The sequence below is a fragment of the Neoarius graeffei genome, chromosome 3 (assembly GCF_027579695.1).
Source record: "Neoarius graeffei isolate fNeoGra1 chromosome 3, fNeoGra1.pri, whole genome shotgun sequence".
In the NCBI taxonomy this organism is placed as follows: Eukaryota; Metazoa; Chordata; class Actinopteri; order Siluriformes; family Ariidae; genus Neoarius; species Neoarius graeffei.
The window spans coordinates 88,924,251-88,938,887 of record NC_083571.1 but is presented as its reverse complement, the minus strand read 5'-3'; the positions used below and the strand labels follow the sequence as shown (position 1 = coordinate 88,938,887).

The 14,637-nt window shown below is 41.9% G+C and overlaps 1 protein-coding gene across 2 annotated transcripts in view; it reads left to right on the top strand.

Annotated features, from left to right (window-relative positions):
* LOC132883694 (desmoglein-2.1-like) overlaps positions 1-14,048 on the top strand; it is a 30,936-nt gene extending 16,888 nt beyond the window's left edge. Inside the window, exons 10-15 of one of the 2 annotated variants that reach the window (XM_060917625.1) lie at positions 3,032-3,253; positions 3,557-3,790; positions 3,936-4,063; positions 5,918-6,187; positions 11,416-12,502; positions 12,799-14,048. In XM_060917625.1, coding sequence (XP_060773608.1) covers positions 3,032-3,253; positions 3,557-3,790; positions 3,936-4,063; positions 5,918-6,187; positions 11,416-12,456 — 1,895 coding nt within the window. In that variant the 3' untranslated portion in view covers positions 12,457-12,502; positions 12,799-14,048. Of the gene's footprint in view, positions 1-3,031; positions 3,254-3,556; positions 3,791-3,935; positions 4,064-5,917; positions 6,188-11,415 lie in introns of both variants that reach the window. The other variant, XM_060917624.1, reaches the window with a different exon arrangement.
* Positions 14,049-14,637: the final 589 nt, after the last annotated feature.

Below are 14,637 nucleotides of genomic sequence, written 5' to 3'. Positions count from 1 at the left end.
TCACTAGAAGAGATGAGTCTCATGGAAAATCTGGCCTTTTGTACAAAGCTGTTAACATGGTCAATATCACAAATTTACTTGCATTTAAATAGGGACTTCAAAATCTTACAGAATGTTGAGTATTGTAGTGTTGAAAGATGTATTTTTTTGTTTTAGAATTTTCAAAATTCTAAACTTTTATATTTATTTCCAGTTTAAATTTTTAAAAATCCCGATCCGGGTCTTTTGGTGGAATGGTAGAGCAGCATGGGCACGTAAGTCGGGAGCTCCCACATGCCAACATAATAAACTCCACTAAATCTTGAGATATAAATACCAACAAACTTTGAATATGAGTGGAGGTTCAACAAAAACAAAGAATAAAAAGAACCTGGACATTCAAGGTAAAGAATTACCAACTAACAAGAGCTAGTGAATACTGGAAGCTTAGCATGGCCTCATTTCAAAGCAGCCTGGACAGCATTAGTAAACACATTCAAGCCCTGCAAAGCGAACTGAAAATAGACCTGAAAACATTCAAAGATGAAATTACGGCTCAAATGAAAAACAGACTGACAGAATTCAAAGAAGACATCAATCAGAAGTTTGCAAAAATACCCACAGATATCGGAGAGCAAGATGAGAAAATAGGAGCTGCTCTGATGTGTACAGAAGAAATCAAGTTGTGGAGCCATGAAGCAAACTGTGCATTGCAGGAAATAATGAAAGAGCAGAAACTGATAATGTACAAACTAAACAATTTGGAATTGAGGTCTAGATGGAATAATTTAAGGATTTATGGCATACAGGAGGAGGTAGAGTCAAAGAGCGACTCAGTTGCACAGTCTATGGATAAATGGATCCGTGAAGAATTCTCTATCAGTTCTGACCTCCAGATTCAACACGCACATCGAGCCTTAGCTCCAAAGCCAAAAGCTAGTCAGCCTCCCAGATCTATTGTCCTGAACTTCCAGCAGTTCACTGTGTAGGAGAGGATTTTTATTGTTTATTGCACATACAAAAACAAAATTGGCTTTACAAAATATAACAAATATAAAGACATGCAGGGGAGGCCTGAAACATGCATGATATTGAAAAACACATGGGAGAAGAAAACAGTCATTCTCTATGGAAACAGGGTATATTTTGACCACGATTACTTAGAACGGATGATGCAAAAACGTAAAGCATGCTCTAGTATTCAGAAGATCTTAAAGAGAGAAGGCATCCACTTTCAGACACCTCCCAACAAGATGCGCATCCACTGGGCCAGTGGTGTGAAAACTTATGGCAGTGTAGAAGAGGCAGCCAGCGACCTGCAGGAGAGAGGATAGGATGTGGATAACGCAGTGATCAACACCAGAAAAACCATGCTCATCGAAAGGCTTCAATTAACGAGGACCACAACGTGGAAACACAGCGGAAGAGATCGCACAGGGGAGGCCAACAGACACATGCTGGAATGACTTCTAGAATTTCAGCTTAGGGGAAATAATGCAGGATGAGTACCTACATCAACTCAAGTTAAAATGAACATGAGAATGACATAACTTGCTAGGTGAAGGTAAAGTTTAGAAGTTTAGCTTTTGAAGGTTATAGGTTAATGGACTGTTGGCTTAAGTGGGACTGAAATGCTGCTGCAAGGACAAAGTCTAAAGTCCTTCCTGCACCATGCCCTGGTATTCCCAGGCAATCTCCCGTCCCAGTACTAACCAGGCCCTTAAGGCGCATTAGGTGGCGCTGATCTCAGTTTCTATAGCCCTCGGCCTCTCACCTATACAGCTAGGGTTACAGTGGGGGGGCTAGTCCTCTGGTAACCGTGAGAGTTTGACTCCCCACTTGCATCTGTATTCCAGCATGCCTTGTCAGATGGCAGTAGGTACCATTTTTATGATGGTCTTTGATATGACCCGACCGCGAGTAGAACTCACGATCTCCCGATCAAAAGGTGGATATGCTAGCCACTAGGCCAGTTCGCAGTGCTGCAAGAACTAGTAAGGGTATAATATAATCCTTATAATCCTTTGGATCATGACTAAAGACACTAATCCCCCCCCCCCCCCCCCCCCCCCCCCGAAGGGAGCAATAATCACAGTACTCCCTAAACCATTAAAAGATAAGGCATATTGCCAGAATTATAGACCAATATCAGTATTAAATGTTGATTACAAAATCTACACCTCAATTATATCAAATAGGCTCCAAACATTTGTACTTGATAGATGAGGTTCAAACTGGGTTTGTTAGGGATAGACAAATGCAAGATAATGTTAGAAGGTTACATAAGATACATAAAGACAATATATCAGCGGCTTTGATCAGTTTAGATGCAGAAAAAGCATTTGATAGTCAATTAGGAATTTTACTTCAAACTTTAAAAGCAGCATGCAAATGTAATACCTGCAGACTTGTCACTTTTCTATGTTGACTCACGTAAAATACTTTGTTTTGAAATAGATAAATAAATCATAATTCCACCTTACCTTTGAATAGTTTTAGCCCAAACGTCGTAGCATCTTTAGCAACGTCGTAGCATCGTGTGCATTTAGGAACAGCATTTTCTTTCAGAATTTGTAATTCTTCCTCACTTACAATGACAAAGTGATTGTCCACCACTTTGCCAAGTTGTTCGAGTTGACTATCGAGAAATAGTCCAAATTTCTCAGCCAATCAGCACGTACAATTTCCTATAATCACCTGCATATTTATACTAAAAACTATTAGCATATTTGTCCTCAAAACATAGCATTTGTAGATTTCTGGAAGGCTAGGCAGGACAGTTATATAATCACCAGGAGAACATATAAGCATTGCTTTTGCAAATAGAAATAAAAGTTTATTCCAGGGATTATGGCTCCACTTGTCCCGCATGCGGAAAGACAGATCACACATCAATATTAGTAAATTATCTCCCATTATTGTTTTTCATTTTGTCTTTCCGATATCTTAAATCTGTTCTTCAATACATCCTTTAGAAACAAACCCACCTATCCTAAAAAAGAGCATCAAAATGTACTTTTCAGTATGTAATACTTTCCCTCTGTCATTATAGATATGCCCTTTAAGACAGCGACAGGCACTGTCGCCATCCAGGTGGAGGACTTTAATGACCACTGCCCTACTCTACCTGATCCCACACAGACGATGTGCACCACTCAGGAAGTTTTGTATGTCACTGCAGTGGACGACGATGATTTTCCAAATGCATATCCCTTAACATTCATTGTCCTGCTTGAAGGGACAGATGGAATTTGGAGTGTGGAGCACTTAAATGGTACAAATTTTTAGTGATCTGAAAGCCTAAGATGATGATGATGATGGTGGATTATTATTATTATTATTATTATTATTATTATTGCTGTTGTTGTTCTTGTTGAGAGAGACTTGCATTATGGTAAAATGAATCAGAGAAATAGGTTGTCGCATGTTAGTATGTAGGTTTTTGTCTAATATTCCCACATATATTAATGTAAAATTAAATTGATCTATTGTGGTAAATAAATGTGGATGGTCTCCAATATTATTTGCTCCTTACATGATATAATTCAGTGATGTTGACTTAATCATGTTATTGTAGATACAACAGCCATGTTGAAGCCCCAAGATGCACCTTGGCCAGGCCCTCTTCAGGTGACTCTGGAAGTTCGTGATCAGCAGGGGATTTCGTGTCCAGATAAGCAGGTGCTAAAGGTGACTGTCTGCACATGTGATGAATCAGCAACATGTGGCACCATTGTGGCTCAAGGAAAGAGCTCGGAACTTGGCAGCGCCGGAATTGGTTTGCTTGTCCTGGGACTCCTCATGCTATTACGTGAGCATATTTTCATATCTGTTACATCAGTGTTGACTGGACTGTTTTTAGATGCATCCCAATAGACCTTCTTGTACTGTTACAAAAACTGAAAGACTGTAAAAGAAGCCTGCATCAACACTCAATTTCTGAACTGCTTTCACAGTTATTCCACTCCTACTGCTGCTCTGTCAGTGTGGAGCGGCTGCCATGAGCGGACCCTTCACTGAGATGCCTTTTGACACTAAAGAGCATCTGATTTCCTACTATACAGAAGGTCAGGGAGAAGACTGGGTAAGAGAGATATTTCAACCTCTTGTTCTTCAGCTTCATTTGGTTATTCCAGTAGCACTTTAGTTGTATAGTCCAATGTAGACAGTCTACAAACCATCCACTGCATTCACTGTTCACTTTATTAGGAATACCTGTACACCTGCCCATTCATGAATGAAGAAAAACTGTGATCTCCGTGATCATTACATGAATATTATTTTAAAAAAAAAATAAACCGCAAGTTGGCCTAGTGGTTAGCGTGTCCGCCTCTCGATTGGGAGATCATGAGTTCTACTCGCGGTCGGGTCATACCAAAGACCATCATAAAAATGGTACCTACTGCCGTCTGGCAAAGCACGCTGCAATACAGATGTGAGTGGAGAGTCAAACTCTCGTGGTTACCAGAGGACCAGGCCCCCACTGTAACCCTAGCTATGTAATAGGTGAGAGGCCGAGGGCTACAGAAACGGACATCGGCGCCTCCTAATGTGCCATATGGTGCGGGAAGGACTTTAGATTACATGAATATTGATACCAAATGGACTGGTTTGAGTATTTCAGAAAAATATTTCATAGTTTACACAGACTGGTGTGGGAAAAAATATTGAGTAAGTAACAGTTCTGTGGGTGGAAATGCCTTGTTGATAAGAGACGTCAGAGGAAACTGGCCAGACTAGTTCGAGCTGCCAGGAAGAATATAACCAATATAACATAACCAATCGCTCTTTAAAACTCTGGTGAGCAGAAAAGCATCTCGGCATGTACAAAACATCAAACCTTGAGGTGGATGGGTTACAACAGTAGAAGACCACCTCTGTCCAGTTTTGGTGAGTCTGTGCTCATGATAGCCTCAGATTCTTGTTCTTGTCTGACAGGACTGGAACCTAATGTGGACTTCTGCTGTTGTACCTCATCCACCTCAAGGTTTGAGGTCTTGTGCATTCTGAGATGCTTTTCTGCTCACTGCAGATGTAAAGAGTGATTGTTTGAGTTATAATAGACCTCCTGTCAGCTCAGACCAGTCTGGTCATTCTTCTCTGATCTCTCTCATCAACAAAGTGTTTCAGCCTGCAGACCCTCTTCACACAGGATGTCTTTTATTTTCCACACCATTCTGTGTAATCTCAAGAGACTGTTGTGTGTAAAAACCACAGGAACTCAGCAGCTTCTGAAATACTAAAACCAGACCATCTGGCACCAACAACCTTGCCACGGTTAAAGTCACAGAGATCATAATTTTATCCATTCTCATGTTTGACGCAAACATTAACTGAAGCTCTTGAGCTGCATGATTTTATGCATTATGCTGCTGCCACATGATTGGCTGATTGGATAACTGCATAAATGAGCAGGTGTACAAGTGTTCCTAATAAAGTGGACAGTGAATATATAGTCTGCCATAAACCAGCCTATAAACTGATTCTCTACAAAGAGCCAAATTATGTTTGGTTACCTTTCAATATGCCATTAAGTGAAACAGTAGAGTTCACATCTGAATTTGAAACTGTGATAGAATGAGTTGATCATCTATAAATGATCATGTAAACATCACAAGCTATAAACTGGACTGTCCAAAAAAGTGAAATCAAAAGGATTTATTGGTAATCTATTAAACATTGGAATCCTTAAACTGTGGATATTGTTTAGTATTAGTTGAGGCACTGTTTTATGACAGTCACCTGATAGTATATTGACAGTCCATAGATGGCTTTTATGACAGTTTGTAGAACATTTACATTGGATATCAAAATAAATTGTTATAATTAATCCGAGTTTCGTAATAGTAGCATACATGCAGTGGCTGAAATCCAGCTGTGATACAAAACATTCATGTAACCTCTGCTATTCAAATCAATTTAATTCTGAATTTGACAGGATGTGCCCTTCCTGAGTAAAATTGCTGGTCCTAGAATGATGCCAGGTGGCTTTTGGGCCATCGACAGTGCAGCGAGTGGAGTTGCTGCCCTTGGAGCTGCAGGAGATGCTGGTTACATCATCAATGGAGGTCAAACCAGAAATCAGATTGAAATGGCTTCTATGAGTCACGGAATGAACGGATATCTTGGGATGATGAGGGAGGAGTTTTCCACGTATGACAGTGGACTGGGCCTTTCAGAAGACTTCTTCAACCATTACTACTCACATGTAAGTGGAGACATATTAGCGGAGCTCCTGCGTGGGTCTAAGGCCCGCGCGAGCGGAGCACCATACCTAAGAAAAAATGGTAAACCCTTCGAGTCGATTTTTTGTGGTTTGTCCGTATACGTGTACGTGTACCACCACTCATACACACCGCCTAGTGGTCAGTGTTAGTAATTACCAGTCATACACACCGCCTACACAGTGGTGTAGTGGTTAGCGCTGTCGCCTCACAGCAAGAAGGTCCTGGGTTCAAGCCCCGTGGCCGGCGAGGTCCTTTCTGTGCGGAGTTTGCATGTTCTCCCCGTGTCCGTGTGGGTTTCCTCCGGGTGCTCCGGTTTCCCCCACAGTCCAAAGACGTGCAGGTTAGGTTAACTGGTGACTCTAAATTGACCGGAGATGTGAGTGTGAATGGTTGTCTGTGTCTATGTGTCAGCCCTGTGATGACCTGGTGACTTGTCCAGGGTGTACCTCGCCTTTCGCCCGTAGTCAGCTGGGATAGGCTCCAGCTTGCCTGCGACCCTGTAGAACAGGATAAAACGGCTAGAGATGATGAGATGAGATGAGATGAGATGAGATGAGAGATGAGATGAGACACACCGCCTAGTGGCCAGTGTTAGTAATTACCAGTCATACACACCGCCTAGTGGCCAGTGCTAGCCAGTAAATAAATAAAACAAAACAGACTGGCTATGATATAAGAAAATTCTACAACCCAGAAACAGATGGGAGCTCCGCTTTTAGGCAGTGCCTAAATCTATATATTAGAAAGTACATAAAAGAAGAAAGAATGGTATTTGACATCACGGAAGCACTAACCCTAGGGTCACAGAGGCAGAGTACATCAATTTGTCTGCTTAGGCAGATGGTTGAGTAGAAAACTGAGAGACTGTATGTAAGGTTTTATTTTCATTAATTGAGAAAAGCAAATGCAATTTTGTAAATTACTGTAACAGCTTTGTGGGAATGAGGAACTGGAAGCAGGTGCTGTAATTCAAAGTATGCTTCGATTGTATTTATACTGTTGAGTGACTTTTAATAATTTGTAGATATGCTATACACATGCATGTGATGGGGTGTCACAGTGCTGTCTCTCTCATTCCTGGCAGTCTGAAAGACAAACAGACACACAGGTTGATAGACAGCCAGTAATTAGACACAGGTGCACCTTGTCACATAAGAAGAAGAAACCTTTATTCGTCACATGCACACTTCAAGCACAGTGAAATTCATCCTCTGCATTTAACCCATCTGAAGCAGTGAACACACGCACACACTCAGAGCAGTGGGCAGCCACACCAGAGCGCCCAGGGATTAGGTACCTTGCTGAAGGGCACCTCAGCCCAAGGCTGCCCCACGTCAACCTAACTGCATGTCTTTGGATTGTGGGGGAAACCGGAGCACCCGGAGGAAACCCACGCAGACACAGGGAGAACATGCAAACTCCACACAGAAAGGCCCTCGCCGGCCGCTGAGTTCGAACCCAGAACCTTCTTGCTGTGAGGCAACCATGCTAACCACTTCATCACCGTGCCGTTGAACCTACTGGTTCAACCTGACTCCTCACCATTGTTATGCCCAGTCTAGGGGACCTGAGACACAACATGAAAAGCACCCATCTTCCCCATGTCCCAAATAGCCAGATGTGTCACAATGAGCTCTGATTGGTAAATGAATATTTATTTTTACTGTTAGAGAACTTATGAGCTAAACAAAAGAATGACTTCAGGGAGGACCTAGGCCAAAACAATAAACAAAAGTCAACCTAACTTAAGTAGTACTGCTTTCCTAACACAAAAAAAAAAAAAAAACCTGAAATACAAAAGACTTATCTCCCTAACTAACGAAACAGGAGAAAACAGAGTTAACAAAAATGGCAGTCCACCCCTACTAACTTAACAGAGACAAAGATCATAAGCAAGGATCCAAAATACAGTGCTGCTGGTTGGGAGAAGAGGAGGATGGGATGTCAGCTCATCCATGTCGCCATCTTGCTCTCTTTTATAGGACCCTCCCATTACAGCAGCCAATCACAGATGGAGCTGGAGAGCAATCCACCCAATCTGGAATTAATTCCAGCACACATCTGTGTACATAGTTAACAAACATGAGCAGCACCAAAAAAAAAAAGACATTTAACAACCTCAGCCATAACACCCCCTTTCCCAAAAATTAAACATCTCCCCTAATGATGTTTAATCCTTGTGGTATAATACGAAGCTCTAGATAACACATCAGCCATCACATTTTCAGTACCTTTGTGACAAATCTGCAAATTAAATCCTGCAGAAAGAGAGACCAGCGCATAAGCCTTTGGTTTGCATTGCACATCTGGACAAGAAACACCAATGGATTGTGGTCAGTAAAGACCTAAACAACTCGAAAAATAGAGGCTCAAGGTACCTACAGTGGTGCTTGAAAGTTTGTGAACCCTTTAGAATTTTCTATATTTCTGCATAAATATAACCTAAAACATTATCAGATTTTCACACAAGTCCTAAAAGTAGATAAAGAGAACCCAGTTAAACAAATGAGACAAAAATTACTATACTTGGTCATTTATTTATTGAGGAAAATGATCCAATATTAGGGGGCGGCACGGAGGTGTAGTGGTTAGCGCTGTCGCCTCACAGAAAGAAGGTCCAGGTTCGAGCCCCGTGGCCGGCGAGGGCCTTTCTGTGTGGAATTTGCATGTTCTCCCCGTGTCCGCGTGGGTTTCCTCCGGGTGCTCCGGTTTCCCCCACAGTCCAAAGACATGCAGATTAGGTTAACTGGTGACTCTAAATTGACCGTAGGTGTGAATGTGAGTGTGAATGGTTGTCTGTGTCTATGTGTCAGCCCTGTGATGACCTGGCGACTTGTCCAGGGTGTACCCCGCCTTTTGCCCGTAGTCAGCTGGGATAGGCTCCAGCTTGCCTGCGACCCTGTAGAACAGGATAAAGCGGCTAGAGATAATGAGATGAGATGAGATACAGTTAGGTCCATATATATTTGGACACTGACACACATTTTCTTTTTTTACCTGTTTACTGAAACATATTCAAGTTATAGTTATATAATGGACATGGACATAAAGTCCAGACTTTCAGCTTTCATTTGAGGGTATCCACATTAAAATTGGATGAAGGGTTTAGGAGTTTCAGCTCCTTAACATGTGCCACCCTGTTTTTAAAGGGACCAAAAGTAATTGGACAATTGACTCAAAGGCTGTTTCATGGGCAGGTGTGGGCAATTCCTTCGTTATGTCATTCTCAATTAAGCAGATAAAAGGCCTGGAGTTGATTTGAGGTGTGGTGCTTGCATTTGGAAGATTTTGCTGTGAAGAAAACATGCGGTCAAAGGAGCTCTCCATGCAGGTGAAACAAGTCAACCTTAAGCTGCGAAAACAGAAAAAACCCATCCGAGAAATTGCTACAATATTAGGCGTGGCAAAATCTACAGTTTGGTACATCCTGAGAAGGAAAGAAAGCACTGGTGAAATCATCAATGCAAAAAGACCTGGACACTCACAGAAGACAACAGTGGTGGATGATCGCAGAATAATTTCCATGGTGAAGAGAAACCCCTTCACAACAGCCAACCAAGTGAACAACACTCTCCAGGAGGTAGGCGTATCAATATCCAAATCTACCATCAAGAGTAGACTGCATGAAAGTAAATACAGAGGGTTCGCTGCACAGTGCAAGCCACTCATAAGCCTCAAGAATAAAAAGGCTAGATTGGACTTTGCTAAAAAACATCTAAAAAAGCCAGCACAGTTCTGGAAGCACATTCTTTGGACAGATGAAACCACGATCAACCTCTACCAGAATGATGGAAAGAAAAAAGTATGGCGAAGGTGTGGTACAGCTCATGATCCAAAGCATACCACATCATCTGTAAAACACGGCAGAGGCAGTGTGATGGCTTGGGCATGCATGGCTGCCAGTGGCACTGGGTCACTAGTGTTTATTGATGATGTGACACAGGACAGAAGCAGCCGGATGAATTCTGAGGTATTCAGAGACATACTGTGTGCTCAAATCCAGCCAAATGCAGCCAAACTGATTGGTCGGCGTTTCATAATACAGATGGACAATGACCCAAAACATAAAGCCAAAGCAACCCAGGAGTTTATTAAAGCAAAGAAGTGGAATATTCTTGAATGGCCAAGTCAGTCACCTGATCTCAAACCAATTGAGCATGCATTTCACTTGTTAAAGACTAAACTTCAGACAGAAAAGGCCCACAAACAGACAGCAACTGAAAACCGCTGCAGTAAAGGCCTGGCAGAGCATTAAAAAGGAGGAAACACAGCGTCTGGTGATGTCCATGAGTTCAAGACTTCAGGCAGTCATTGCCAACAAAGGGTTTTCAACCAAGTATTAGAAATGAACATTTTATTTACAATTATTTAATTTGTCCAATTACTTTTGAGACCCTGAAATGAAGGGATTGTGTTTAAAAAATGCTTTAGTTCCTCACATTTTTATGCAATCATTTTGTTCAACCCACTGAATTAAAGCTGAAAGTCTGAACTTCAACTGCATCTGAATTGTTTTGTTCAAAATTCATTGTGGTAATGTACAGAACCAAAATTAGAAAAATGTTGCATCTGTCCAAATATTTATGGACCTAACTGTATATATATCGACTTCAAAAAATTATTTCTTTGGGCTCCCTAATGGCATAAGAGAAAATTGTTTGCCTTAATGCAAGTCAAAATCCTGATCTGTGGCTTGGAAACTAGAGAGCAAAGTTGAATGCGCTCGATGGGTATGAAGGATGGCTTACTCTCACGCCACTGTCAATCATAGTGACACTGGCCAGTCATGGGCATCTGTGAGCTCACGTATGTGAAAAAGGGCAGATAGAGCTTGATGCTGTCCTGTGACACAGCATGAGCAGCAGTTTGAAAAGGATGAATTTGGTTGGATTTACAGGCCTCTGTGGAAGCATGGGGTAGCTTTTAGAACAGCAGTAAAATATAATTTTTAGTTTTATTAATGATTTTAAATCATATACCCTTTAAATAATAAGTAGTATTAACTAGTAACATTGCATTTTAATAAATAACAATATAAACAATTTGGGCAAAGAGTTAGACCTTGAAATCCTACCGTTTATGCTTCAGCTCATCAGTCATAGCTCTGTTGTGTCAGTGTCTACAGTCCACTGTATTATTTGCATGTGTTAGTTCATGAAAGGTACAATATGAATTTTAGTGCTTTAACAAGCCTATTTGTGTCTTGCAGAAAACTCAGGACTTATGCACCACAGCTGAAGAGAATTTGCTGCTGTTTAGTTTAGAAAGTCAGGGATCACCTGCTGGCTCTGTCGGTTGCTGCAGCATCCTGGGATCTGATAATGATCTGGAGTTCCTTAATGATTTGGAGTCAAAGTTCACTACTCTAGCTGAGATATGTGGTGGAGGCACAAAGTTCACAATGGCTGCTGCCTCCCTTCCTCCTCCAAAACCCATCATGGATCACTCTGAGTCAGTTTCCATGCACACCAGTTTTGCCAACACCAACACTGTCAACATGGCCGCCGAAGTTGCTGCATCCTCTACCATGCACAGGGCGGAGAATGTGGTAGTTAACGACACCCATGTAGTATCTGACGTGCAGCCAGCCCAGACTCTGATCGATGTGCCCACCCAGATCCTGATGGCGCAACAGCAGCCAATGTACTACATGGTGGAGCCTCAGGTTTCTAACACTGTGCTGTTGGCCGAGAGGCCCACCGTGGGAATGACCCAGGGGATGTGTGTGCTGAATGGCGCTCCAGTGAACGAAAGAGTCCTGGTCCAGGGTGCTGTGCCAGCACAAGGCACGATTGGTGGAGGAGACGGAGTGGTATTGTTGGAAACATATGGAGAATCCACCACAGCGCTGAACACAGACTTGCTCCAGTCAGCTCATTTGTTGGGTTCACAGCTTTTGCTTGTTGATACAGGTGCACAAGGTGGCCAGGTCCTCCAAGGAATACTGCCGCAAGGGAACATCTCTGGATCTCAAGGCATAGTGTTTGTGGAAGGTCAAGGAGGGTCTGCAATTCATGGATCCCTCCAAAGAAGTGTTCCTGTGACCGGAGGCTCTCGGAGTATGCAGTATGTAGTAGAGAGGCAGGGAGGGACTTCAGGAATCACTCATGGATCCCTGCAGAGGGCGGTAACATCCACTGCCATGTCCCAGAATGGGACTATTGGATTGAACACAAGCACTGTACACGGACTTCCCAGCTCACAGAAGATTGTTGTCAAAGAGAAGAAGGTTGTGAAAACCAATCTGTAAAATTGATACATTTTCCTCACACTGAACACAACACCAGTAGGCTGAGGTAATATCCTCAATGCTTTTACTCATAAAATACAAGCATTTTGACACACAAAGGTTCTTATATTCATTAGTGCATACACTGTACATGTCTTGTCATTCTTTCTAAATTTACCTGTCTATTGGGTCATTGTGTATTGTCTTGTCTTCTTTTTTTTATTTAAAGTTGTTTTTAGGGTTACTGTGTTTCTTTGGTATTCCTAAGCAATTAAAAGTCTCTAGGGATGGACTGCCATGCTGTAGCCATAGTAACCAATTCCCTGCTTCACTTTATGAACCATCTTCTCCCTTTTCACTCAGGACTTATGCACCACAGCTGAAGACAATTTGCTGCTGTTTAGTTTAGTTTAGAAGGTCAGGGATCACCTGCTGGCTCTGTCGGTTGCTGCAGCATCCTATCATCTTGATAGCATTGAACACACCAATCCCTGTACTCAAGGCCATGTTCTATCTCCACCCATTCTTCTGACTCCCTGTAATGGTATTGGATACAGAGATGATACCGGATACCAAATACAGTGACGTCATGACTGTGCTTTAAACCCGTGGCGGAATTGAAATTCTTTCTCTCTGGCGGTGGGTTTCCACGCGTGAAAGAGACATCATGTATCTGTGCTAAAGAAAAAGAACAGAGAACAAAGAACGAGCTATTGATACCGGACCTTTAGCCAAAGTTCAATGTATTTGATCTTCGCATAGTTGTAATAATAACTGAACCAGTTAGTTTCTGCAGCCCACGCAGTATTTTAAAGAGAAAAGGCGACCGGATCCCTTTTCCCTTTCTCAACGTCGACAAACTACAAACAAGATTCCTTCCAGATCATCGGATGACCGACGGGACACTGAAGATCTTCAGCTGACGAGCTCTAAAAATGAAAGGAACAGAACTGTTTTCTCCCTGGACCTGCACTCTGCGCTGTCTTCGGATAACAGACGGCGCACTTCAGTCACCAAACGAGCGATCTCAAGTGAGGCTGTCATCTGGGCAATTGTTAGTCTTAGTTGTGGCTAGTTAATGTGAAGAGTGTTGTTTATTTGAATTCATTTATGGTTTAAATGTACGCATTTTGATTCACATGAAAGTCGGTCTTAGACCACGTGTTTGTTTGTTTGATTTACTTTGTTGAGTATCTGTATTTAGTTAGATCGTGCGCCTGCGCACGCTCTCTCTCTCCCTAGCTCCTTCTCATCCCGTTAGTGTGCAGCTGCGCACATGCACGCCTACACTCTCACACACACACTCTTACACACACACTCTCACACGCACACCTACTCATACACTCTCACACAGACACACAAACACGTGATTTCCCTCTCACATTTTAACATCCACTCGCCCCTACACTGTCACACTTGCATATAGCTTATTACTTCTGATCACCATTAGTGCCTTAGTTATCATCATATATACTACTGATTCTTATTTGTATACATTGTATCACCATTTATATTGAATTATTCCTTGGCTGCTATTGTTGCTATATCTGATCAGTATTAGTTTGCTAATTCATGTCAGCTATTTCAATAAATGGTATCATTGGAATAAACTATGTCCTGTCTATTGCTACAACATCCACTGAGTGCCAACCTCTGCCAAACAAGTACTCTAATTGCCTTCACCTACTTGGTTGTTATATGAATGTTATAGCTCTAGAGTATTACATTAGAGCTACAATACTCACTAAACTATAGCAACATCACTAAGTTATTCCCTTGATTTTAATAGTTTAGCTATAAACTATTAGACACTTGAATTAATGATTAATGAATTTATGAGACTGATCCCCTTTCACATGAGACTGATTTGATAAGCCTATTGCACCAAAAGTCTCATCACAAGTAACACTACTTAAAGGTTACACACTAGGTCAACTATGCAAATTAAGGGTTTCAACCTGTTAAAAAATAAATAAAAAAACCTAGTTTTATTATTCTGTGTTGTCAGAGCATATTTCACCAAGAAAACTCAGAATTTATCAAAACAAAAGAACAAAAAAAGGAATGCCACACTTTAAGGCCCCGGTCACACCGCCCGAACTTTGCTGGAGCGTTCCTGGAGCGGTGAAAAAAATTCATCACCACTCGTAACCGTTCACCACCGTTTAACAAAAGTTGGCCCCCGTTAAAGCAACGCTGTAT